General features: G+C 45.6%; 1 protein-coding gene across 9 annotated transcripts in view; it reads left to right on the forward strand.

Moving 5' to 3' along the window:
- Positions 1–27,500, forward strand: part of sox6 (SRY-box transcription factor 6) — a 138,335-nt gene that overhangs the window by 75,031 nt on the left and 35,804 nt on the right. For 7 of the 9 annotated variants that reach the window (XM_030376198.1, XM_030376196.1, XM_030376202.1 and 4 more), the window contains 4 exons: positions 5,137–5,309; positions 6,949–7,017; positions 22,027–22,150; positions 26,422–26,501. In XM_030376198.1, coding sequence (XP_030232058.1) covers positions 5,137–5,309; positions 6,949–7,017; positions 22,027–22,150; positions 26,422–26,501 — 446 coding nt within the window. The remainder of the gene's footprint in view (positions 1–5,136; positions 5,310–6,948; positions 7,018–22,026; positions 22,151–26,421; positions 26,502–27,500) is intronic. The other 2 variants (XM_030376200.1, XM_030376203.1) reach the window with 1 other exon arrangement.

Raw genomic sequence — 27,500 nt, forward strand, 5'->3', positions numbered from 1 at the left:
TCCCCTCATACACACATACATCGTGAAATGCCTACACATAATTAGGAAAGTATACTTGATCAAAAACTATGCAATCAAAAGTACCCTTTTGAATATCAAGCACTTGATAAGTTTAGATTTAAACAGAAATGGATGTGCAATCCTTCAATGTTAAGTATCTCCTCAGTTCATGTCATAGGACATAAGGTTTTCCTTCTATGTTGCCACTGCATGAAATGTGCTTGGGAGGCCTTGCTTATGCTTGTTAATGGTGGTTTATTGGCAAGATTAACAGCTTTATATCATAGCAGGGGCAGCTAGCCAGGTAAAACAGCTGTTGCCCATATTGTCTGGCTTCTGGAAGATAGAGACACTTCAATGCCATGTTATAATAGACACATATGGCTGTGGAATAATGGCAGGAAATAAAATCTATAAGGCATTTTTAAGCAAAGCCATGCCACAAAACAAGCCTCACCTGTCGATTGCTCCAAGTAAGCTGATGAATGGAACTGATTAGGCTATTCATAATGTGCTTGTTCTCTCACATCGGGTAATATCGCCTCAAAGATAAACTACTAAAGTTCTTTCAAGTTCTTTTTCTCAACGTCAATATCTGGCCTTTAGTCCAATACAAAAAACACAGCCATACATCTATATAAACACCAAGGACATCATGGGCTAAAGCAAGCGATGTGAGGTGAAATAACCACAGAGATGTTGCACTCCATTCAGACTGGGTCACAGTGCCTTCTTTATCATATGGTGCGGTAAACATCAACACACATCTCTTCAGACCTCTGAAAATACGCCCCCACCCACATGTGGGTGAGGAAGCGCAAGCAGGATATTCAGAGAGAGAGAGCAATATAGGGAGACAGAGGGGGAAAGCGAGAGACAGAGGGACAGAGGGAAAGGGAGGGAGAGAGAGAGGGAGAAAAAGGGAGAGAGAGAGAAGAGGATGAAAGAAAGATAAAGAGAGAAAGGGTGAGGGAGAGGGAGAGAAAGAGGGAGGAAGAGAGAAAGAGGAAGATAGAGAGAGAGAAAGAGAGAGAGAGAGAGAGAGAGAGAGAGAGAGAGAGAGAGAGAGAGAGAGAGAGAGAGAGAGAGAGAGAGAGAGAGAGAGAGAGAGAGGGGGGGGGGGGGAGGGAGAGAGAGCACGTAAGGCATTTTAACTATGTGTTGTCTGTGTCCGGATACAGACCGGCACAATCGTAGCATTTAGACGTCTTAATTTACTTAGAAGGGGGTTTGCAGCATATGGAAGCTCCCACAATAGCTGACTGATAGAGAGACAAAGAAATTCTAGTGTACTGGTGCTAAAAAAAATCCCCTGCCCTGGTCATAATGGCTCAGCTGTCCTCACCCAAAAAAAAAAGGAAGAGAAAAGGGTGTCTTGTGATTCCCCCTGCGTTCCCCCTCCCCTACACCCTCCTTCTCTCTTTCTCTCTTCTTTTTTGTGCCTCAATCTTTTATCTGTGTTATTCACTCGGGACTCTTCAAAGAAACAAGCCTCCTTCTTTTTCCCGGTACTGGACTTGGAACCCAAATTAGAGACTGCTTGATTAGAGCAATGAGGAGCCGGCCAGCAGAAAGGGAGATGTAGGCATTGGACAGAACAAATCGCACCCCTACAAAGTGCCTTTTATCCACAGACCCCAAGGCTCGAATCCCCCCAGCCCCGCCGCACCCCCATATCCCTCCCCTTCACCCCTTCCCTGCACCCCTCCCCGCTCCCCCCTCAAGCTTCCATGGGCTCTGGTTGTTTTCTCCTTATCATTTATTTAGTCACTGCTTTGGTTGATGTTTGCTGCCCTAGTTTGCGACACTTTAGAGGGGGAAAAAATATATGTATATAAAGGGGTGAAGAATTTCAAAAGGTGAACGTTGAATAGAAGTGAAAGAGGACAACGGCGCATAACAGTGGCGCTCCTGTACTTCTTCGCACAGTGTCCATCTGGCTGCTCTCCCAGCCGCCAACGCGGCGGTGGGCTAGGGGGAGAGGGGGGAAGGTACCTGCTTGTATGGTGGGCCTACCGGGCTGCCACATGAGTCTGCCGAGCCTCCTGCACCTCAACACCTCCTCCAGTCTCAACTCCCCCCTCCTCCCCCCCCCCCCCCCCCCCCCCCCCCCCCCCCCCCCCCCGCCAGAGGAAGATGTCACTAAGTGTTAAACCGACGAAGCCCGCTGGCGTTTTTTTATGTAGCACGCAGCCAACTTCCAGTCCGTCTGTCTGTCTGTCTGTCTGTCTGCCGTCAACAGCGGGATGCGTGGAGACACGTTAACAGGCCAACCCCTAACCCAGCGCTGTTAAGGGCCATGCAATATGCAGGGAACGGCCCCTCTTTGTCAAAGACACAGCCACTGCTCGCCTCTTCTTCACCGCACAATAAAAGTTTTATCGGCATTTAAAACCGATTCATAATTTAAAACAGGAAGAAAGAGATTTTTTTCTTTTTTTTACTGTGGCCTGCCAACAAAAAACACATGTCTATTATGGTCTGCTAAGGAAGTTCTGCACATCTCCATCTGTTGCTATACTGAACTTGTCTACACAAAGGCTTGCTTAAATGTTTCCATTGTTGCCACAGAGTAAAATATTTCTTTCACGTTTTTCGGAACTTATTTTTTGCGGCTGGTAAAGGAAGCAGGCGTGAACAATGAAAGAGGAGAATGTAAAGTGGGAGCCACTTGCCATTTCCTTGGTGCAGGGGGCATTCTGTGCTTCTCACAACAACACAGCCTCACCATCACAACAATGGGCCCTCTGTTAGTATTCCCTGGGTGTTCATGTAGGCCCTGTACTGGGCCAACACCTCCCCCCAATTCTAGTCCACTAGATCCCTCTGTGTACCCCAGGCAGCAGGCTCCTCCTGTTAGGGAACACACACTCTCACCTATTTAGACACACACACACACACACACACACACACACACACACACACACACACACACACACACACACACACACACACACACACACACACACACACACAGACACACAGCCACACACACACCCACAGACACACATTCACACTCACACACACACACACCCAAACACGCTAGCACACTGCACATTTACGCATGCCTTATTTCCCTTTCGCAATTTAAATGAGTTATTGAACTATTCATTCTGCTACCGGAGGGCTAGTGCAAAACCTACAAGCTAGCCCCCTCTGCTTACACTGACCATCCAGCAGGATGTAAAGCAATGCCACGCCCTCTTCGCCTTCTCCATCCCCCTATCCCAACCTCCCCTACCTCCCCTGCCCCTCCTCCTCTCTGTATTGATTTGTGACTAAAGAATCATGTTGGTCACCCATAAAACAAAAAGGGTCCTAGTCAAAGGTTAATACAATCTGTGTAGAATGTAACATTTTTACAGATAAGTCACTCACAACAAGTGTCCCTTCTCATTGACCAACAGCCATTGGTGAATAAGAAGTCAATTCAGTCCTCGGAGAAAAAAACACATGCAAGTCCAATGAATAGATGCTTTTAGTTGGGTTGTTTGGCTGGCCAGGAGGATAAATGGAGAATTGCAGCTCTCTTCCACTGCAGCAGGCAACGGAGGCAGAGCAAGGCAGGCTTAGGCTCAGACAGGCCTGCCAGTAAATTGCCCTGAATGGGTTCTGGAGGTTGACAGGCCCTATTAAGACAAACGGCCTTCCTCATTGGAGAGATAAAATAAATCAGGTGTTTAGTCAAATGAAAATAGTTTGAGTGTAGAGGGCCCTGGGGAGCTCTGGGAGCAACTCAAGACAGATGTGGCCAGTGGAAGACACCCAGGAAGGAATGCAGCTACCGCTGGCCCTAGGCCAGCCTATACTGTAGTGTTCTGTAGCTCCACATGCCTTTATCTCCTCTGTTTCCCTATCTGCCCCTCGATACCCTGCCCTATATCGCTCCCTCACTCCCTCTCCCTCTCTGTTTCAATTTCCCCATCTCCCTTTTCCCTGTGTGCTCTGGGATCGGCTTGTCACACAGGAGTGCACCGGGAGGAGAGTGAGTTACTGTCTAGACTCTCACTGGCAATTATGTTGGGTGTGTAAGTCAATGGGAGGATCACTTAGCATTGATTAGCAGGAGGTGGAGAGCAGTGCAGTGGAGCTGCCCTCTCCATCACACACACAAATGCACACGTACACGCACGTGTGCGTGCACACACTCGCGCACTCACACAGGCGCGCACTCACGCACACATGCACGCATATAGGCACACGCTTATGCGTGCATACAGGCACACACACTCATGCACGCTGGGAAGCAGAGGTAAAAACCCATCGGTGAACATAAATTCATCCGGGCCAGCACTGTGTAGGCATTCTGCTCAGCACCTCAACACAGTGGTTATGAAATATTGAATTAAGCCATTGAAAATGTTGGTGCATTTTGTGTAAAATGTGTGTATTTGTGATTTGAAACTGGTGACATAAAAATCCGTTCTTCACATTTAGTTCAATACCATGACCTCTTGTGTTATCACACTACTTGTGAGGACCATGTCGTTGCCTGCTCACTGCTCACCGCTCACTGCTCCCTGAGGCTCCAGGGTTGGGGGTGGGGGGGGACTGCTTGGTAACATCTAGTCAAATCCTCATTTAGATTCTAACACCGGCACTTCTACACTTTCTGGGTTTACACGTCGGGTTTTCTGGCATGAGCCGCCGCCCCAGGGCTGCCATCTCCCCCGTAGCTCTTTGTCTGTTTCTTCGGCAACAATTCCTCTCCTTTCGCGATGTCACACTGAAAGCTGTGAGCAGCTCCTCCTGTAAAATAGACAACTCCGGGCTGTGACCTTAACACTTCTAATGAAGCCGCTGCAGTCGGCGGCTGTCAGTCTGCCCGTCTTTGTACTGGGTTTTATGCACAACACAATGGCAGCACAATACGCCAATCCATGTGTATGTTCGTTACGTTTTAGACCGCCGTACAAAAGCCCATATCACTGTGTCGCCTAGACAATTATTACTGTAGTTCCTATTGTATCCATTGTCAGTGGTTTTCAATACTTCAATACACCAGTCCTCTATTTCTATGCGCTGCAAACAGCTCCCATCCGTTTGTCGGCTTGTCATCACCCTGCTAGTGCTACCCCTACGTTTTGGCCCAGTTCACCTTCTAACCCCCCCCCCACCATGGTGTCGCCTGCGCAGGTACTCCAGAGAGCCTCGCTGAGAAGGAGCACCAGCTCTCCACTATGATCGGCCAGCTGATCAGCCTGCGAGAACAGCTCCTGGCCGCCCACGATGAGCAGAAGAAACTGGCCGCCTCGCAGATGGAGAAGCAGAGGCAACAGATGGAGCTGGCTCGGCAGCAGCAGGAACAGGTGAAGGGCCCTCTCCCTTTTTTTGATCTTACTTCTTGTCTCTTTGTCATTTTTTTCCCTCTCTCAGAGTTTGTATTACTGTTGTTCCTGTGTTCTTTCGTTCTTTCTTTCTTTTTCTGCTTTCTAACATCGCCAACTTCCTCTTCTCCGTAGTCTTGTTTTCTCTTCCGCTCTCCGTTTATATCATACTCCATTAAATACATTTGTCACACATTGTCCCTTAACTCTCTGTTGCTTCATTTTTAATTTCATGGCTGGCATCTTGCAATAGAATATTATTCCGGTGCAGGAGTTTAGAATAATATTAGATTTAAGATGTTTTATTTTATATCCACTTGAATATTTAATTTCACGTTTGTCATGCTCGCTCACCCACGTTTATGCTGTATGGTGGGGAAATTGTTGGTATGACTTGTGCTAACAAATGTGAGTGGATGTGTGAATCAAACGTTGTATTAAACACAGAAATCCTCTATATCTTATAAATCGACCCCTATTAGAACAAGCCTGGCATTCGATTTGCGGCACAAATCAGGCCAATGAGCCATATTGTACAAATCAGCAAATTAGCAATGGCCATGAAATGTGTTAATGTCCGTGAAGGAATAAGGACGCAAACTATCCACACGGGCGACACTTTTATTATCACCCACCACCGTAATGGCTATGAGTCAATTATCAGCTGAGAGTTCACCCAGAGTTTTCATAGCACACCATCAAAACCTCCCCCGTATGAAATGAAGAGATGGACCATACACACGCGCGCACACACACACACACACACACACTCACACACACACTGTAGATTGATGCATTTTGTCACAGTACACTAATAATACATTACCGCTATTGATTTATTTTTCAATCAGTCATATTAATATAGGAACCATGGTTAATTGTCAAGGAAACCTCAACTCACTGACCTGCTACAGGTGTTGGCATACACTCAGTCGTTTTTTAATGTAGTCGGTTGTGTCTGAAAATGTAGGGATTTGTGTTACAAGTGAAAAAAAGACAAGGAAGCTGATATAGAGAGATGGTGGGGAGGGAGGGGATAAGGGACAAACAGGGGGACTGAGGAGGAAGGGGTCCACATAGAGCTCTTGAATGTCATCCAGGCGTCAGGGACGCAACGCTGTAATTAACTGTTGACATACGTGAGGAAGCAAGGACAAATTAATCCTGACACATTTGCAGACGACCAATTTCTTACAGTGAACACTTTGTAATTATATTTGAAAATGAAAATTAAATGACACTTAAAGGCAGGTTGTCACACTCACTGAAGTGTGCATGTAGTTAGTGGTACTGCTCAGACGTGATCGACAGTGTGACTGCATGACTGCAGTGTGTCACTGCGGGGGGGGCTCTGCCCTACAAACTATCTCTGTATCCTCAATCCAACCTCCTTAAGGATCCTTGCATTTCAACACTTTTTGGAATATTATATATGACCAATATAAAATGGATGATTATTGGTTGGAACACCAAAAAAAATCATTCTGTAATTTCTACGCAAGTTATCAATGCACTCATCTTGGTCAGTGTTGTTTTCAGTCTTTCGGTGTTCAATGATGAGTGTGGAATGTGAATCAACCAATAAACTAATTCCACGTCGCACAAACGGTCTCCTCTACAGATCGCCAGACAACAGCAGCAGCTCCTGCAACAACAGCACAAGATCAACGTTCTCCAGCAGCAGATCCAGGTGGGTGCATTTAGAGTACCACCGATCTGTGTGTGTGTTGTTTTTAATTATTTTCCTGGGCAGTGACAAGAGGACCATGAGGAAATGTATGTTTTCCAAGAGAATGGCAAACAAATGTATCTCTTATCCACATGAAATTGCCGGGTATATCTTTATGTAACATGTTCTTCACTCTCCCCTATGCTCGTCATTTACATCGGATGTTAATTGGCTCTTGGTAATTGGGAGCGCTTTAAAATATGGAGGAGAATAATTAGCACATCTTAATGAACAAAGAGAGAAAGAAGAGGAGAGTTAGAAGAGCTAATGAGTGCTGTGGCTGGTGAGGAGCCTAGAGGTGTGTGACATAAAAGAGGCTGGTAAACGCTCCTGGAAGCAGCATGGCCCACAACAGCTACGTGGCACGCCAACACAGACACACATTCATCTCCATCATTGGCTGTGCCTGTTCTACTTACTACTCTCGATGGAAACAGAATGTAATTACATTTGCATCGCGGTAGTTCTTTCTACATAATAATTATTAGAGCACCGTGGATTTTTATTTGCTGTAAACTGAAGTCATGAAAGGAAAGACTAAAGTGTGTGGGTGTGGTGTGGGTGTGTGTGTGTATTTCCTTGTGTTTGCGTCACTATGCTGGCATTATTTGTTTGTAAAAGCGTGCAATGTTGTGTGTGTGTGTGTGTGTTTGTGTGTGTGTGTGTGTGTGTGTGTGTGTGTGTGTGTGTGTGTGTGTGTGTGTGTGTTTGTGTTTGTGTTTGTGTATGTGTGAGTGTGTGTATGTGTGTGTATCTTGTCTGATATGGTACTAGTGTTGAAGTGCAGGACCACCCAGGCTCTGTGTTGTTAGCCAAGGCCGGGCTGTACAGGATAATCAAGGGTTGGTCACTGGTTGTAGTCAAGGTTGTGGGCTTTGCTGTCTGAGGGAGCCAAGGTTATCCTGTTTGTTGATTCTGGTGTCAGGCACATCCCTCTCCATTCACCTCCCACGTCCCACACACACTGATCTGAAGTCTGTCGCCACTCATAGCCAACAGCCCTTCTCTTTAATTGTTTTCAGTGTTTGATTATACGTATTATTATATATATTATTTTATCATTTGTTTTAATTTATATTTTTTAATTTCACTATTGTATTAATCACATGTTCTAAATATACAACGACTTTGTCTTCGTATTTGTTATCGCTTGAACCCATGGATGACGGTCTCGGGGCGACCTTTACACATTTGACACACAGCTATGTTCGGTCCTGGTATGGTCCTGTGGGGTGTAGAGTCCATGCAGACCTCTCCGCCGTCCACAGCACCAAGCACAAAGGCCGGCATTGCCGCTGGGTCGTTAAAACAACGCTCTCTTTCAAGGTTTACCCGCCAGCACAGAGAAGGCTGTCTTTGTCACCACGTTCTGGAGGGTCACCGCAAAGGGAGACCTTTTACTTAAATACTGGACGGCTTATTGGTAAAAATGAAGCCATATCATACTCGACTAAAGAGGAGCATAGTGCGAGACACTATGGAAAAACACTCTGACGTGTGGCAAAGTATGCACTGCTAATGGCTGAGGGGCACTCGCGTCAAGGGCTGCTCTTTACCAATGCCTTCATTAAGCATGCTTGGCTCCTGATGCTTCTGCATGTGGATACCGACGTCCACATGATACCTGTGAATGTGTCTAAATGAGTGGAGGAGGTGGTTGAGGTGTTGTACACAGACCCGCTTGAAACTATTGAACAGAGATTGAGAAATCTTAAGATAAGGGATTCTCCTGCATCGTCCAAGTTAGCCTTGCAAAGGTCAGCCTTTGGCCAGAATCTCTCCAACCTAAGTCTCCTCTCTGATCTCTCCCGATGAGCACACAGCGGCCACAATTAAACAAAGCATCATCGAGTCCACTGACCATCTGCTCGGCTGACAATTTGTTTCCCGGAACCTCATGTAATGCTCTTAGTGCAGTTTGATTAGGTTCAGTATTGTTTATCCCATACAAATTCCTTTGTCAGCTTACCCTGATAGTAGTGTCTCCAAATATCCATCCATCACCATTAGCGTATACGCTTTGAGGTCTATTACTGAAGCCTCTCGTTGGGATTCTGTGCTTTCATTGCAGTTCCTCTTTTAAAAATATCCTGGCCCCTTTTAATACACACCAGCTTTGACTTCATTATTACTGTATACAAGCTTGTCACAGACTTTTAGCACAGTGGTAAAGCAACGTTGGGAACTGGTCCCCCCTGCTGTTAGAATGGGAAGCAGTAGACTTTACTGGGATCCCAGTGGCCCTTCAAAGTCTCCTCTAGGTTTAGTTCAAGGGCTGAGGAAACAAAAACCAGGATTTCTCAGCTCCTGCATTGATGAAGTCACCGATCACATCAATGAACACCATAAACTGGCCTTCCAGGGCAGAACAATAAAACCACAGGGACGGTCATTTGAGCCCTCTGTTGGGAAGTTTCACATGTTCTTATAAAAAAGCTTGTTTTTGAGTTTGAGGGTCTTTAGAGAACGGTGTGGTGGTGGAGATAGAGGGCAGATTAGTTCAAGAAGGTTCTGAACAAGGCATCAGGCAGTTTAATCAAGTTGTCTATCCGTTGAATGGCCATCTCCGCTTTGTCTCTGTTTTCTCATCATACTTACAAGAGGGCCAACCAGATTGAGTCTTTGTCCTTCGGGATTACAATGTCATATGCTATGAGATAGCAGCTGTTTAGCTTGCAGGGTTAGGATCTTATCAAAAGTAAAAGCTCAAGGCTTTGTGTGTTTTTCTCTCCCTGCTTGTTTGTGTTGCGTTAGTTTGTCCTCGTTGTTGAAATCAACCTGGCACTAATTGAATCCCACCAGGGGATAAACCCTGACCGGAGTCACATCAAGATTAAAACACAATTCCGGGTGTTTTTCCAGCATTGTGTACGGTTGCATGTATATAAACAAAACAACTTATTGGTCATATTTGCATTTAAATATTTACCTGCATCAGTCGGCTAGATATACTATTATTCAACTGGCCTCTATAGGCCTCTACATTTCACACTCAACAACCATTTTATCCTGTCCTGTATAGAAAACAGAAAATAAAAAGATTCAATGTATCCCTCAGACTATAGGCTACCTATTGGCCACCTCGCATGTGTTTTTCTTTCATTGCTATTTTCTAATTACATGTGAGTTCAAGGTTTAGTCAGGCTGTGCCAGAAGAAGTCTATAAAATGAGTTTATAAAAGCCACGTAGGGAGAGTTGCCTGTGTGCACACAGGGAACAAACACTCAGAGACTCAACAGTGATATAAGATACAAGGAATGTAATTCCCCCACAACCGGGGTCGTGGTAAATGCTTTCTATAGAGCATGGTTCAGCTCTGGGTTCACATTATCCGCACCATCACTATAGACATTGAGGACATTCAACTGGCGGACTCACAGGTATATACACAATGGTATACAAGGGCTAAAACACTGCGGATAGTGCATCGACAGTAGCGGGAATGTGTGGGCATGAAGGGATGATTAGCTGTCTAAACTCTGTTCTCTGCGTTATAAGAGGCTTCTGTAGCATGGCTAGAGTGATGAGAAGGGCACACCAGCTATGGTAATACCCACAGAGTGAAGTCCCCCTTACAGAAGTTTAAGACAAATCCCTAAGTATGAGTGTGTGCATATATAAATATATATATATATATATATATATATATATATATATATATATATATATATATATATGTATATATATATATATATATATATATATATATATATATATACACATATATATACACACACATGTTGTAACAAACACACAGAAAAACACACACGCCCACACACATCAAAAGAATAAATATTGACTGAAAGGTCAGGCTGAACTCTATCTTCACACACAGGTTTCAGAAAGAAGCGCGCCAGATAAAACGCAGAGAGAGAGAGAGAGAGAGAGAGAGAGAAAGACCCGTTTAATCAGAAAGATTTCACCTGGTCAATTTGAACTGTTTGTTTTCGACAAAGACACCACAATCCCGTGATTTTTCTCCCTTCCAAGACTGGAATTCCAATGCAGCGTTTGCATTGTTCAGCAGATTCCACCGATATAGAATTTCTATCAGGGTTATTGTCTCCTGTTTTTTGATCCTTGGATGTAAAATATCCTCGTTGTGGGGGCGTCTGGTTCTGTTTACCCCCCCTTCGGTCTGTCCTGTCAGGGACCTTGACATTACCAGGCTGTTGGACTTACCTCTTGTGTGCAAACACACTCACACACACATGCAAAGCCACATACATACACACACACACACACACACACACACACACACACACACACACACACACACACACACACACACACACACACACACACACACACACACACACAATGAGTTTATGACGTATTCATTATGAAACAGTTTAGAAAAGTATGCAAACAAATATACAAATCTCAAACCGATTGCCAATTTGTGTTTAACTGTGCATGTGCTTGTGTGTGTGTGTGTGTGTGTGTGTGTGTGTGCGCACGCACGCGCGCGTGTGTGTGTGTGTGTGTGTGTGTGTGTGTGTGTGTGTGTGTGTGTGTGTGTGTGCTTGTGTTTCCTTTTCCTTTAAAAGTGGATGGTAGAAAAGGTTAAAAGAGAATAGGCCTATATAAAGTCGCCATCGCTTACTTCAAAGTGTCAAAGGTTTTTTCACATGCGGCTTTGATGATGTGGACAAACAGTGGGAGTTAAAATGTTTTCGCTGCAAACAGTTACCAGATTAAAGACCCATTTAGATATGAGGATTCATCTGCCCGACCGTCACAGCAATAAATCTATATTTCTATAACCAGGAAAGGTGGTTGTCTTATTTAATGTTATTTTTTTTACGTAATTATGTATATATTTGTTGTTAATAACAATACTCTTTACAATAAACATAATTGTTTATTTGTGAATATCATCAGTAATTGTTGTAGATATTTTTCAAACTACAATATGCATTTTATTTGCAATGCAATGAGCAGCTATTTAATCAGATGATTTTGTTTTCTTAGCAATTAAACAAGACAAAGACTCACCAAAAACCGATGTAACGGTTAATAATTTAAATAAATATCATGACGGAAAATAAACAAAGCTGCTTGGTAATTGCGCAAATATAATGGTTCTAATTTGTGTATTTTCAGACGCTTTTGTTGTGTCCCTGCCACAAATTATTTTCTCAGTGTGAGACTCTTATTAATGCACTGGAAAAAAAAGCCAGAGAAATAGACGTTGCTAAAGAGAATGTGTAAGTTCCCCAATTAGCGCAGCCAGATCACAACTGTTAGCATGATGCAGGGAAACAATAGGGGAGGGAATGGGAGTGTGTGTGTGTGTTTATCTATCTGTGTGTAACTGTGTGTGAGTGTGTGTATTTGATTGCTCTTGTGCATGTGTGCTTGCTTTAATGTGTGTTTGTGTGCGTGTGCTTGCTTTTGTGTGTGTGTGTGTGTGTGTGTGTATGCTTATGTGTGCATGAGTGATTGCTTTTGTGTATGTGTGTGTATTTAAATGTGTGTGTGTGTCTTTGTGTGTGTGTGTGTGTGTGTGTGTATTTACTTGTGGATGTGTGTTTGTGTGTGCGTGCGTGCCGCACAGAATGTTTGGCTGCCGCGGATGTCCCTTGTTTTGAGGAGCGCAGTGTTAGCCTGCGTGTAGGATTATGTGAGGGCATTAACAGCCTAGTCAGACGGGCTTGGCTCTCACCCAGGGCAGCTCCGTCCAACGTGTTCCTTCCCCGTCTGAGGAGACTGTTAGCTGATGAAGATGTGCACATGCGAGGCTGAAGATAAAAGAAAGTGGCGACCCGGCTCATTAGCCCCTGTGATTTAATATATTGACACTTGGATACAAATAATTCAGTGTAGTGGTCTCGATTGGTGGGGAGGGAGGGATCAATTTAATTAGTTATGAAATGTGCCTTCTTGTCACAGCGCAGAGGAACTGCTGACTGTTAAATAAAGGCATGCACAGTTTGAACAATAAAGCTATCGGAACCCTGTTAAAAATTAATGATGCACAAAAATGTAATTGATACAGTATCAGGAGTGGCTGATGGTTTGGAAATTAAGTTAAGTGGATTAACGGCTGGTTTAGTAATATGTTTATCGTGCTAATACAAATTCATGCTTCAGTAAAATACATACTTGTCGTTACGTCGGCAGTCTGGTATGTGGGTTTTGTTCGATGATCTTTTGAAGATAACGCTGAGGGAGCTCTCTAGTTTTCTCTTTATGGACATGGCCTGCACCATCCTAACTAAGAAATTATTTCAGGCGCAAGCTAAAGTACTGTTGATCTGTTTACCCTGACAGTTCAATCAAATCAACAGTACTTTAGCTTGTGCCTGCAAGCTGAAGTACATCAGATCGTTTAGAGCACTACATCAATACACAATCCTAAATGCTATCATAAGGTAGCAGCAATGTCAATGCATAACCATGCAGGTTAAAGCATCTCATGAGAGACTGTGGTGTGGTGGGAAACGGATCCTGTGTACTACTTCTTCATCGGTGGAATGTAGCCAAAACACACACCTCTTATTGTTTTTAATTATGCAACATAACCATGCTCCTCTGCAATTAGCAGTCAGAGTCCACGATGGTGGTGGGCTCTGACACCTCGGCAGTTTAAGCAGTGATAATGAACAGACTATGTGAGTGCGCACGCCACGCAACGCACTAGAAACGTGTAATGTCACACCTGAGTGTCTACTTTAAATCTGTCACCGATGGGTCTTTTAAACTAACCCTGGGACTAAGCCCTTTTTTAATACTGCCATCAATTCTCACTGGTTATATCAGCTAGCACAATACAACAGCGCAACGATGAGCAGGGCCTTTATGCCTCTCACTGGGCTTTGACAAATCTAGCAATTACGATTGCAGATTTTCGATGATGTCACGTTTCATCAAGTACGGTATGTTTGATAATTGAGGGCTATACACAAAATTTCCCAACTATACATTCACGGTTCTAGCGTCTAGTGCTTCTGAAAGAAGTGCCCGTTTGTCCTGAATAGGGTTATATAGCACCTGTTTAGATCACTATGTGACTCAGGCGCCCTCCTACCCCGGACCAGGGCGGAGGTTCGTACACTTTACATCCATTGTGCCCTCGACGGTTGAAAGGAAAATATCAGTTTGGCGGAGAACACATCTACCAGTGTGGCGCTGGCCCGGGGTCTCCTCCGGGCTCTCTGCGCAGCCTGTGTTTTCCCTGCTAATGTAGAGCAAACTGTTTTGTCTCTGCGTCGGTTTCCGCACGGCCATGGTGCTCCGCAGTGGGCACCCGCGCAGGGCGAAAGATCTGCATTAATGGCTTCTACTGTGTGCCGGCAGACTGCTGGGAGAAAGGGGGCCCGTGTTTTCTTAGGGCTCAGGGTGGCAAAGCAAAGCATTCAGCCCATGGCTCACGCAGAAAAAAAAGGACCTTTTTTGTTTTTTTTGGGGTGGGTGGGGGTTTGAACATTCCCTAAAGGAACACAATGAGTGACTCATTTGGTCCGACACATTTTCTTAAAATGTATTTCCCTGAGCATTGAATTATGATAAATAATTTAACATAATTCCTGTAGTATGAAGAATACAGGACATTTGTTTATTGACCAAATATTCATTATTTTATATAAAATATGATGACGTTCTAAAACCTGCCTCTCATTATTAGGTGTGCCATGATTTGGGACAATGTTCAAAAGTCTTAACACTTGTTTGTGCTCTCCCTCCCCCTCAACACACACACACACACGCACACACACACGCACACGCACACGCACACGCACACGCGCACACACACACACACACACACACACACACACACACACACACATACGCACACACAGCCCTGCTCTCTGCTGAACAACAGACAGGGCTCTGTTGTTCTGTGGCCCCAGCAGCTGGGAGGCCATAGTGAAGACAGAGAGCCAGTCTATCTGGGTGGGGAGGGGGGTGCACAGCCGCTGTGTGGATAATACCATTATTAGATTATGGGCTGTTCTTCTGTCTCACTTTTTAGAAACACTATATTTTCCCATTTACTTCCTTTGGAGGGAATTTGATAATATAGAGCATTCTTTGACGGCTGCTACATAACCTATACCTGTACACGTTTGGTTCAGGTGAATAGAACATGTTATGTTATGCTAAATTGACTTGCAAGAAACATACTGAATAACATACAGTGAGGCCGTGGCTGTGTGGTGTTGAACCTGACCTATCCGGCAGCAGCTACAGCACTCTCCCTGAGGCTCCTCTGCATGTTCCAACCCCCCCCCCCCCCCCCCTGGCCTCCCAGCCACGTTCACATCACATGTTCCCGAAGGACTCTCCAACTAGTCTGTGTCAAATGGTCTTAAAGAGGCGGGCCTCCTGCGGTATAGGGGGCATTTGACGTCTTCCCTGTTTCCTTACAGCAAGGATGTAGGCCTGGGATAATGATGCTGACCCCGAGAATCACTCGGGCACAACACAAGGGACACTTTGTGTTGCTTTGTGTTCTTTGTTTGTAGTTTTTTGGTTTCATTTTTATATACGTTGTTTGAGTGTATGAAACGTGTTCACGCCAGAACCTCTTTCATTTTGAGGCCAGACCATGACCGATTCCTCCGGGCTTCACACGTTTAACCGACCAATTCATTCAGAATAAGAGATTGATTGGACATTATGGGTAGATTTAACAATGAAATTGGGATTATTCAAATAATTCAATTCATTATGTTGACAAATTGTACTATTATTATTATTTTTAGAAGTATAATTATTATTATGATTATCATCATTGTTATTTACATTATTAGTAGTATTATCCTACATTAATATAATTTTTAATTTTCTAAGTAAATAATTTGTTATTTATGTTACTTACATATTGAACACCTTGGCTGCTCCTCATGCAGCAGTGTAAGGGTGCTCTAAATCTATCTGAATTAGAACACAGTGTGCATGTTTCCAAGGAATTACATGCCGTTTTAGCGCACATTGCAGAGTAAGAATGTCATGAAAGTCAAGAGGGGATACGGGGGGGGGGTGGGGGGAGAGCTAAGAAGTGGGTCTAAAGGATGGAGCGGGGAAACGCTGCCCTGCCCTTCTTCTTAAACGCCTGCCTACTTCATGTAGACATATTGGGATGGCTGTTTTCCAAGGGAGCTTGTTTTACTGTTCGAGGTATTAGTGGAACAAGAATTAATCTATTGGTTCTTCCCCTTGGAAGGCCCCGGCCTCACCCAGAGGCCTGGGTTTCCTGCACCACCCTTTCATGGCAGGGTCTCACACACTGACAGGACTGTGTGGACACGCTGCCGCGCCGCCTGTACGCAGTCAGACCACACCTTTTGTCAGTCTAATCGGCCGCATCTCGAGCACAGAGAACTCATTCTGGGACTCAAAGTGGTCGTGTTTGAATAGCAATGGAAACATAGCATGGCTGTTGGTACAGGTAAGACCAGAGGTGTGGTCAAAACAAAGGCTCAAGGTGGACCTACACCTCCCCAATGGATTGGCCATAAGGTCTTGAGTATGTCAACAAAGCATACACAAACACATTTTTTGTATTGACTCAATAACCTTCACATTCAAAACAAGACAGACCAGTGCCACAGAGCATGTTTCTGTGTGAGTGTCGTGTTTCTAAAGCTGTGACAAAACAAGAGATGGAGTACCCCCATTCATATCCAGCAAGCTCCTTCTGGGTTCTGCTACCAAACAACACTATAGTCCCGGAGAACCAAGCTGCACCCAGTGTGCTGCAGCCGACATGGGGGCAAGATGGATGGCAGCTTTTGCAAAGGGTCCCATTACCTTCCAATGGCACACCACGGATGGGTTTCACTCTCACTTGGAGCTACGTGTGATCTATCAGTTCTTTAGTAACAGCTGCACTTCGCCGAATTCGCCACGCTCCTTCTTGTTATATAAAATCGGAACAACGGTGAGGTGAGGAAGAGTGTTCAGAGGGTGCGGAATTGGCTTATTGGATAAAAACGTTATTAAAAGCAAAGAGACAACATGTTATTATTATTGCATTTGTATTCTGTGATTACACTGTGTACTTTTTCACTGAACGGCCTACGGCTCTGACGTTAAAGCTGTCGATCAATTTGGATGTCAGACAGTTTGATCACTTTCGGTCGTATTGTCAGCCATACTTACAACAAGCTTTACGATATGGTTTGAGATACGGTTTGATACTCGTTAAATCAAAGGAGCGCAGATCGAGCCGAGATAAGCCCCAGTGCGAGCCACGTATTCAAATACGTCAAGGAGTAATTATCCATAATATGAGAGCATGATCTAGCTGGTATTTTCAAGAGAAATCACACACTTGAAACATGGTGAAATTAATACACGCGTCTCCGTTTTTTCTCCCCATCCTATTAGTTGGCCAAAGCGACGTTCTAAAACCAGGGTCTATGGTGAGGAGTTAATCCCAGCAGGGATCAGGGCAGTGTATGCAGGGTTCGGAGGGATAGCCGGTAGGGGGTCTTAGGGCATCTAGGGGCCTGTATATAGACCGTAATAGACAGTGAGGAACATGGGTGTTGACAGGGACCCCGTGAGTGCTGTAATGCGCTGTACGTCTCCATTTGTGCTCAGGGTTGGGGTGCCGCTGCCTTTCAACATGTGTGTGTGTGTGTGTGTGTGTGTGTGTGTGTGTGTGTGTGTGTGTGTGTGTGTGTGTGTGTGTGTGTGTGTGTGTGTGTGTGTGTGTGTGTGTGTGTGTGTGTGTGTGTGTTTAAAGGGGAGCTTCTTTTCTTTCCTATATCTATGCCACATCACACATAGCACAGTCTTCTGAAAAATGTTAAAGTCTGCTTGAAAAAACAGGGAATATTATGTTTAATTTAAATGATTGCCTTTATTTTTCTTTATTTCCACTTTATTAATGAAATGCGCTAGCTGTTAAGCTTCTGTTAGCTAACTGTTGAGCATCATTAGCTAGCTTTTGATGATAGCCAAAGTCAAAGGCGCAGAGGGCAGAATCAGGCTAGAGCTCCTCCTGACCACTCTGATTGCCACCTAATGGCTTATCCCTTGAATATGCTCCCCATCACACAAGCAGGCTGGTTCCATTCGTCACCTTCCAGCCTGGCCATCCTTGATGGGAAAACAGATTGCACGCTGGCCCGCTACAGCCGTCACCAGGTCATCTGAATAGATGATACATGTTGCTGGATCCCACCATCACCACCACCACCACCACTCCCCCCCCTGGTGGAAACCTCTGTTGATGTGTGTGTGTGTGTGCTGGCAGAGACGACCCAGCCTTTGGCCCAGTCTGTTCTGACTGATCACTACAGATGCCCCTCTTTAAGTATTCCAAGTCAGATCCTCAGTGTGGCGTCTTGAGGGAGCCACAATAGCACCTGTTCCTCATAAGATAGCTGATTCATGTGTCTTTAATGAAGCCGCGGGGCAGATGGTGTGAAACGGCATTATCCTGTACTTAGCCGCGCTAAGACAAAGGGAGCGCGCCACCAGTGTAACAATGCGGCCGTGAGCAGGGGGGAGTGGGGAAGGACGCTGCCCAAGTGCCCCGCTCACATCTGCTGCGCTTCACCCTCAGCTTCCTCAAGATGATCTTGGCAATAGAAATATTCTGGGCACTCGGCCCACAGATGGATGAACGTGGGGGTAACTCTTAAAGAGGAGGCATGGGAGGGGGGGGGGGGGGGGGGGATTGGATGTGTAGTCACAAAGGAGAAAACTGACACCCACACACACATACACACACACACACACATGTGTACACACACTCATACGCATGCACGCACACAGGCACACACACACACACACAAATTAAACCCTCTTCTTTCATACATTATACATTTTCTGCCATCATTAGAATAGCATGAAGCAAAGATTAAAGACAAACAGGATTCAAAGAAAGTGGGGGAAATCTGTGAAGAGTGTGTAGGGTGGCATTCATCTTAACCCTGCCGACTTGGTTTAATAAAATCTCTTTCCTCCCAATCCCATGTTAAAGAACTTCCAATTAAATATTATACAATTGTTAAATACATAAGTGCATTGTCTGCTCTGTCTCTCTGCCAGCCAATAAGTGACAGACTGCCAAGACATGCTCCTCTATTTGAAGTGCCTCTAGACTTGATTTCCCGTTCTCTGACATTATTTGATGACTGCAAGGAGCTCGTTATAGTACAAAACAGCATTGCAAAGTCAATGCACCGATTTATTTTACTTTTGTGAAAAAACAATGTATAAATAGAAATATCAGATTATGTCTTACACATATTCATGGTAATTGTTGAAGCTGACCCCTTGACATTTTATCAAGGAAAATATACAATATGCACATTTTAATTAAATTATATTATGTGGAAGATGTATTTGTGTTTCAGGAAGAAAAGCTTTTAGTTAAACGTGGGGAATCTGTCCAAATTTGTGCGGCACAGTTTACTGTTTGACGAGTAGATCTTAAGAGATAATTACACAGTTCTACTTGCTTGGCAACATGTACTTCATCAAACTCCTTTTTATTGACAAAGACCGAGTGGTACAAACCGGGAAGGAAGTGATAGACATATATTACTATTTTTGAAGCCAGCATTTTAGTGTCGTTTTTTTGTAGGACAACCACTATCAAAAAATAAATGTTAAATACAAATGTATTTATTGATTTTAGAATTTGATTATTTTTGCTCTAAAAGTGCATATTCATATCACATGTCTTTTATACACTATACGAAGTGTGCACAAATATTTCCATGGATATAATTCCCAGTCCGTGCTGAAATTAATAAAAAATATTAAACAATAAAGGCCTGTGAGGGCTGTACATTTGGCTGCCAAAAGCAGCAAAAACATACACAGATACAGTGAACAGCTATGTTCCCTTGAAACGCCCCTGACCCCGCCTCCCACCAACCACCCGCCCGTCACTTCCCTGACCCCATGTCGTGACATTACTTACTGCACGTTTCCATATGCTCTATACGTGTTGGGCCAGAGTCCATCTTTAATCTGTCCAGTCCTTCTGGAAACCTGGAACACCCACACACACATACTCACACTCCCACACACACACAAACAAACACACACACACACACACACACTCACACACACACACACACACACACACACACACACACACACACACACACACACACACACACACACACAGACACACACACACACACACACACACACACACACACACACACACACACACACACACACACACACACACACACACGCATAAAGATGTTTTATTTGAGTACATTTATTGAAAACTGTTGGGTCTTTCTTTCCCACCAGCAGCACATTTTACATCCTGAAGGATTACGATACTTTTCTATTCTCCTGTAATATAACTTTCTACACTTGCACTTCTGTTAAAGCCCCGTAGACATAAAAACGACTTTATTTATTTTGTTTTCAGTCGAGCTCTGCACCTCTGGACGGATCAATAAAGTGGTTTTAAGTAGGTCTAGCTCGCGAGCTGTAAGAGAGAATACCGGGCCCAAAAAACACCAGTCAAGGGCATGGGGGGGTGAAAAAGTGAAGATCATAAGCAGACCTCAGCGAGAAACAGGGGGACGCCGTCGCTCAGAGCAGGTTGATTTCATGCCCCAATGCAGCGACGGTAATTGCACCCAGACCCCGTTTTATTGCGACTTGATTTTAAAGAGGGATGAATAGAGAGACATTCTGTAAAGTGTTTATTTTGGGGGCTGACCTTTATTAACCCTCTTTCGCAGGGCAGGTTCCCCTGAGGTAGCCCGGGTCCGCGCTAGATTAACCCTTGCAGGCCCATGGTAGCCGGGGCTGCTCCCCATCACGGCCCACCAGGAAGCAGGGGGTGACAGTAAGATTGGACCTTAGGTCTGCGCGTGTGTCCCCTGAAACCGCCCCCCCTCCCCCCCTGCCAAGCATATCCTCAGACATATGCTTCTCCACCAACTGTTCACACATGCTTGAACTCACACCAACTCACACGAAAGAAAAAGACGAATGCAAACACACAGAATACATGCAGAAAACACACGCACACACACATGTACACACACAATTTTATAGCTCATGATTATACTGCTAAAGTAGCTTCCCTTGACATATCCAATGGGAGCGTTATGATCAGGGTCGATGGTGAAGGATAATATGTGATTGGAACAGAGAGCCAGAGGATGACATTAAAATGATATACAGCATGCAGCCAGCAGTTTTTGGTCTGTCTCAGATTTTTTTCCCCAACCAGAAAACATTTGTTGTAAATTACTGGACTATGGGGAATGGATGCTTTTACGGTCTGTGTAAGTGATCATCCAAGATTATGGGCCAAATGCTTTATAACTAAGCAGATGATCTTCTTTTATCAGTTCACTGTGTATGGTGTGTGTGTGTGTGTGTGTATGTGTGTGTGTGTGTGTGTGTGTGTGTGTGTGTGTGTGTGTGTGTGTGTGTGTGTGTGTGTCTGTGTGTCTGTGTGTCTGTGTGTGTATGTGTGTGTGTGTGTGTGTGTGTGTGTGTGTGTGTGTGTGTGGTTATGGAGTGAACTTGTGCATAGCTTAGTTGAACCTTAACATGTGTGCAATGCATTGTATAACTCCCGTCCTGGACTTTCGGTAACGGCAATGTTGTTTTCGCAATCCATGTGCGATTTGAAATAACCATTATGATCGTCGCCTTCATCTTCATCAGCTTTCATTCATGATTGATTCTTCATGGTCCCAGCTCACACACCGGCTCTAAAGGCCCAGCGAGGTGAGGGATGGATCTAACAATGGGTCCTTGGCCGGGCCCTTTGATGTAGCGAGGTGAAATTGTGTCTCAGATGAAGAGTAGACGCAGACGGGCCCGGTACCGCGTTAGCCCACGTGGTCCGGCCGTCACTGGAGAGTTCCCCTCTGTCAGTACACGTTAGGGCCAGCTGTGATCTCCCCCCTTCCCCCTCCACCGCCCACCCCTGGCATGGGCTGTCTGTGTGTCTGTGTGTCTGTGTGTGTCTCTGCTCAGGCCTGCCTCTGATCTCCTGCCTCCTCTTTGTTCAGCAGGTCCAGGGTCACATGCCTCCGCTCATGATCCCCATTTTTCCACACGACCAGCGCACGCTGGCAGCCGCTGCTGCCGCCCAGCAAGGCTTCCTCTTCCCTCCAGGAATGTCTTACAAGCCAGGTACGCTTTCCTCTTCACTACTCCTTGTTCCTGTTGCTCTGCCCTGCTATAGTGTATGCCTGTAATCCCTGTGTGAATTCCCTATAATGTCTTTGCGTAGCAGACGTGACGAAGTGCATGTTATTTAAAGATGACCCCTTCTCTGTCTGTATCACTTTGATTGCAGTCGATGTGAATAGCCCTAGTGTCTCCCCAACTGGATCCATACGTACTGAGCTTCTTCACAGTGAACAATAGACATGGGTGAAGAGGCCGGAATGTAGAAGTTCTCCTCGAAATTAGAGAGAAAGTATCACACAGGAGTGATCCGGCTGGAGTCACTGTTCAGGGATTCTTTGTTGGGGCGGGGGGGGAATTATTAACATAAAACAAAAAGCATACTGACTTCCAATTATACTAAAATGTCCTGATTTGTAATGACATAGCGATGTGGGTAAGAGGCAAAGGGAATCAAGGACAAGGGAATAATGTGTGTGCCGGCAGTGTGAATCCAGCACAGCAAATGCCAAATAACAGGCCCTTCCTGAAGGTGCAACTTTTCCAGTTGCCTGTAACAGCATGCCTTCTCCTCTCCTTTTGTCTTTTGAATAGAGGCAGGGGGGGAAAGGCTCCACACGCAAGCATTCCAAAAAACACATTTGTGGGAAATTGCCGTAACATGTTGATTGATTCCCTTGCGATGCAGTAACCTTTATCCTTTATCTCTGCCTGGTTCATTCTAGTGAGAATTAAAGATGTGCCACCAATGAGTACTGTAATTAAATATTAACAAAGAACCGTGGACCGGGTCGCTCCCTGCTGCTGCTCTCAGCCTCACACCTTTTGTCTGTCTGTCCCAGTCTGTGTGTTTGTATGTGCGTGTATGTCTCTCTCTCTCTCTCTCTCTCTCTTTCTGTTTGCGTGTCTGTCTGTCTGTGTGCCTCTTTCTTTCCCTCTCTCTCGCTGTCTGTTTGTCAGTCTATCTGTTTCTCTTTCTCTGGCTGTCTGTCCATCTCTCTCTCTCTCTCTCTCTCTCTCTCTCTCTCTCTCTCTCTCTCTCTCTCTCTCTCTCTATCTCGCGCTCTAACTCTTTCTGTTGTCCTCTTTCGCACTGTCTCTCGCTCTCACTCTCTTCTTTACATTCTTTGTGTGCATGAACAGAGATAAATGACACAGACAGATCCTCCTCTGGACCTTTTCTGACTGCCCGGGAGCAGTAGATTGTAAGAATAAAAATAGACTTTCATAGTTAGATTAGATTCAATAAAGGAGGCCAGACTCTAGTCTATTGGATCCGATCACTGGATCACAGAGCGGAGTCTGCAGAAGAAGAAGAAAAAATAAATGTATAAAAACACGAGGAAGTCAGCAGGTCCTTTGCAGGGAAAGATTAAAAGGTGTAGTAGTGCAGTTAATGAATGAACTATAAAACCACATGAGAGAAAATAAAGTCAGCTATTTTGGAACTATGGAGCCATGACAGCTTAAACAAAGTGCCTGGGGGAGCGGCCGTGCCCTGTGTGTTTTTCTCCCATAGATTCAGCTTGGAAAAATATTTAGCTGAAATAAACGCAGCCATTATGGCAACGTGGTCAGGGGTCGCCACGTGCGTACTGCCTGCATTATTCATGAGTTCATAAAAAAGTGGCAAAAAAGCGCTCTGACTGTGACAAAAAAAAACAACGACTTTAGCGCTCACACAGGGATGTATTCCGGAGTAGCCTATTATCTCCAGCCCCTCCAACACAATATACCCAGAGAGATCACCGCCCACCTGCAGAGCTTACAGGACGCCCACCATGGCCTCTTCCTGTGCGACGCGAGCGGCCAAGCGTCCCCTCTCCCAGCTTTGCTACACGCTAATCTGATAGCATCATAATGAGCGCCGCTGCTGCTGATGACCCCTCCAGCCCCGCGGTGTTGACGTGGCAACAGAGCCATTCTAGCGCCGGTGGTGATAAGTCAATGCAGGCTGTGCTCAATGGTGCCTGGTGTTGCACGGTAGAGAGCAGCAGACCCATAGAGTCGCCAGGCCATCCTTTAAACAAATAGACAGGACAGGGGAACTCACCCCCTCCCACCCCCCCCCCCCACCCCCCCACCCCACTACACTCCTAGCTGCTCTCTTTATGCAGACGGCCATGCCACCAGTCCTCGTATGCATCTAATGGATGCTCAGAGTGACTCCAAAAGTCATTGGGTCTCTCTTCCGAGACGGGGCCCCTGACTCGGGGGTGCGACGCCCCGCTGGACGGGCTCTCTCCCCGTTCAGTGATATTGACACGTATGACTTAACAGCCTTTGATACCGCGGCGTATTGCCCCATGTCTAACGACTCAACGGACATTACCGCTTTTGTGTGATGTTCAGGATTATGCATTTGAGTTTAAGCTTCATAAAGGAAAGATTAAATGAAGCAAAAGTCAAATCCGCCTAGATGTTGGCTTATGAGCTCAATGAGGACTAATCTTCTAACAAGAAGGTTTTTGGCTTCTGCCCCACAGAGGCAACTTACGCATTTACACAACGCATACGTGTCAATATTTATGGAGGCTTAAACCCAAATTACTTTCACATTTTTGGGTTTATAGGACTGCACGGAACACCTGTTTTGTTGTGGACAGTGAACAAAGGTGTGTAGGCCTCCAGGTTCCACTTCTTTCAACCCAGCCACCCAAATGCCCACGTGTCTTCCTCATATCATCCAGACTAGGGCACCTGGCAGTGAGCTCAGTTTACGACAGCAGTAGGCACCCCGACACACAGAAGCGGAGGCCGCCTGCAAACGCTAGTGTACTCATTCACCAGGTGCCATCACCTGAGAATCATTTCTCACCCCGCCATCTAGAAGTCAGCGAGGGGTCACTCTGATAAAGAGCGGAGACAGAGCGATCGCATAAAGAGAAAGTGCAGACACAACCACCATGCCCGGCCTGGCCCCTCCCATCCTGCCCGCTACAATTTGAAATCACTTCTGCCTTGTGATTTTATTTGCTCCTGCCCTAAAATGGGGATTGGATTTCCATGGCCTATATCACAATGTGCTGTGCTGTACAAGATTGCAAAGTGAAGGCAAGCAAAAGGAAAAAAGAGGGTGGGGGGGACGGGGGGGGGGGGGGGGGGGAAAGTGAAATAGAAGGTAGCCTGTATGCATTTACCTTCACGCCGGTGGCTTCGTGGCTCCATATGTTTGTGAGGAGAAGTGACAGGCAGAAGTGGGGTCTGAACTACGGCCAATGCCCCCCCCCCTGCCTCTCAACACATATGCTTCAATTCAACCCCCCCACCCCTAACCCCCACCCCCGGGTGCGCTGGGCTGGCCTGCCTGGCCGGGGCTGTTCTGCCTGTCTCGAACACACTGGGGTTGAGTGTGTAAAAGCTTCTGGTACTCAGTTATACACTCAGCACCCCTGTGAGCATCAATCATACAGCCGGCCTCTTTTTTTTATATCACTGTCCATCACACACACACACACACACACACACACACTGAGGCTGGCTGGCAGCACTGCACAGTCATCGAATAAAGCTGTTGTTTAGAACATTCTCTCGGCTGGTTCACAGCTTCGTGTGCAATAACGTTCGTTCCTTTTTCTTCCTCCCCTTGGCCGTGCGATTGTGACTGCACACGTGTTTGAACTCGTTCCCATACAAATGATCACACTGTTCTGCCAAAGCTATCGCTATGAAACAAACAATGTTCTGTCAAACAATGGGCGAGACAAGTCTACAGCTGTATGAAGTACACCTGAGAGTACATGTTGCCTCTCTATAAAAAACCCACGCTCATTCCCTGGGAAGATATTCAACATGCACTCTGTAGACCACTAATGCATACATGCACATGATCGCACATGTCCAAACACTTACACGTTTACACACACGTACACACACACACATATTTGTACAGGCTTAAAGACACACTTAAAAGCGCACACACACAGACACACGCACAAATATGCAAACATGTAGGTTTATTTGCACACTTATGAAAAAAAGAAGAATTAGAAGAATTCCAAAGTGAAAATAATGCTCCAGAGAGAGCACAGTGCAGGTGGGCGTCGTAGGCGATCACCGGGCGTTCTCATTCCTAATCCTCATCCAGTCGGACCAGCTCAGCCTTTTGTCCATGCAGATGTTTGGGCTGAGAGCCGAGGGCGCAACCCCAACGCTGCACTGCCACAGCCGCAGAGAAGCGGCCTCCGGAACCCTGTTGGCACTTGCCTTGTCCCGCTATGGGCGCACTCATTGTCTCAACCTGTACGCATTGTTTTCTCTCCCTCTCTTGACAGGTGATAACTATCCCGTGCAGTTCATTCCATCCACGATGGCAGGCGCGGCCGCGTCCGGGCTCAGCCCCCTCCAGCTGCAGGTATGTACCATGACAGGGAGCGCTAGGGACGCCCGCCAAGCCCAGGGCACACACAGAAAGGCTTAGCAGCTGTACGCTAAGTAATGAGCGGCTGCTGCCGCTGCCCCCGCCCCCGCCGCCGCCGCTGCACAGTAAATAACCCCGGAGGCCCCTGCTCACACAGGCTTATCACCTTACACATGTAATTCATCCCATTGTTGGGGGGGGGGGGATTTATCCTTCTCTGAGAGGAGTCCCGATGATCACAGTTATTATGGGGAGGGAGGATCGCGAGGCTCTCACTAATCGCCTCTCAATCACTTGGAACAAAACAGATCGAAAACAATTTGCTGTGAGCAAATATTGTGATGGTAGGGGTACTTTTCTTCTTAAGAACTAGCCTACTTTATGGATCTACTCAAATGAATGCACACACTTTGAAGACTCATGGATACAGTCGCAATGACACATGAAACAGAGATAGTGAATGAGAGGGAATGTGACGGGAGGGTTTGGTTGGGCCCCGGGCCCTGCAGGCTTCTCCAGGACTCTGCTTACACAGCGTTTAGAGGATCTGATCCCAGTTCAGGGGGCTTACCTCAGGCCACATTGTTTAATATAGATCATTATCTTTGTCCTAAACTCCCATGTCATTACTGTTATAATTACCGCCATTATCAAGCCTTCTCTTGCAAATGCTCTTCGTTGACCGTGGGACGATGTGGGTACCCTGGCTTACTATCCAACTTCTTTTTTAGATTTACATTCAAAGCATGCAGACGCACGCACACACACACACACACACACACACACACACACACACACACACACACACACACACACACACACACACACACACACACACACACACACACACAGCCAACCACACTTACAGACAGCAAAATCCTCTTAACCAATGTTCTAAACCTATTACCACCAGTAACACTTACTTGATTTTTCCTTTTATAAATGCGATTATGATTGAATCTTCTAAAGCAGTATATTGATAGATGATTAAGA

This window comes from Gadus morhua, chromosome 14, assembly GCF_902167405.1.
Source record: "Gadus morhua chromosome 14, gadMor3.0, whole genome shotgun sequence".
NCBI lineage: Eukaryota > Metazoa > Chordata > Actinopteri > Gadiformes > Gadidae > Gadus > Gadus morhua.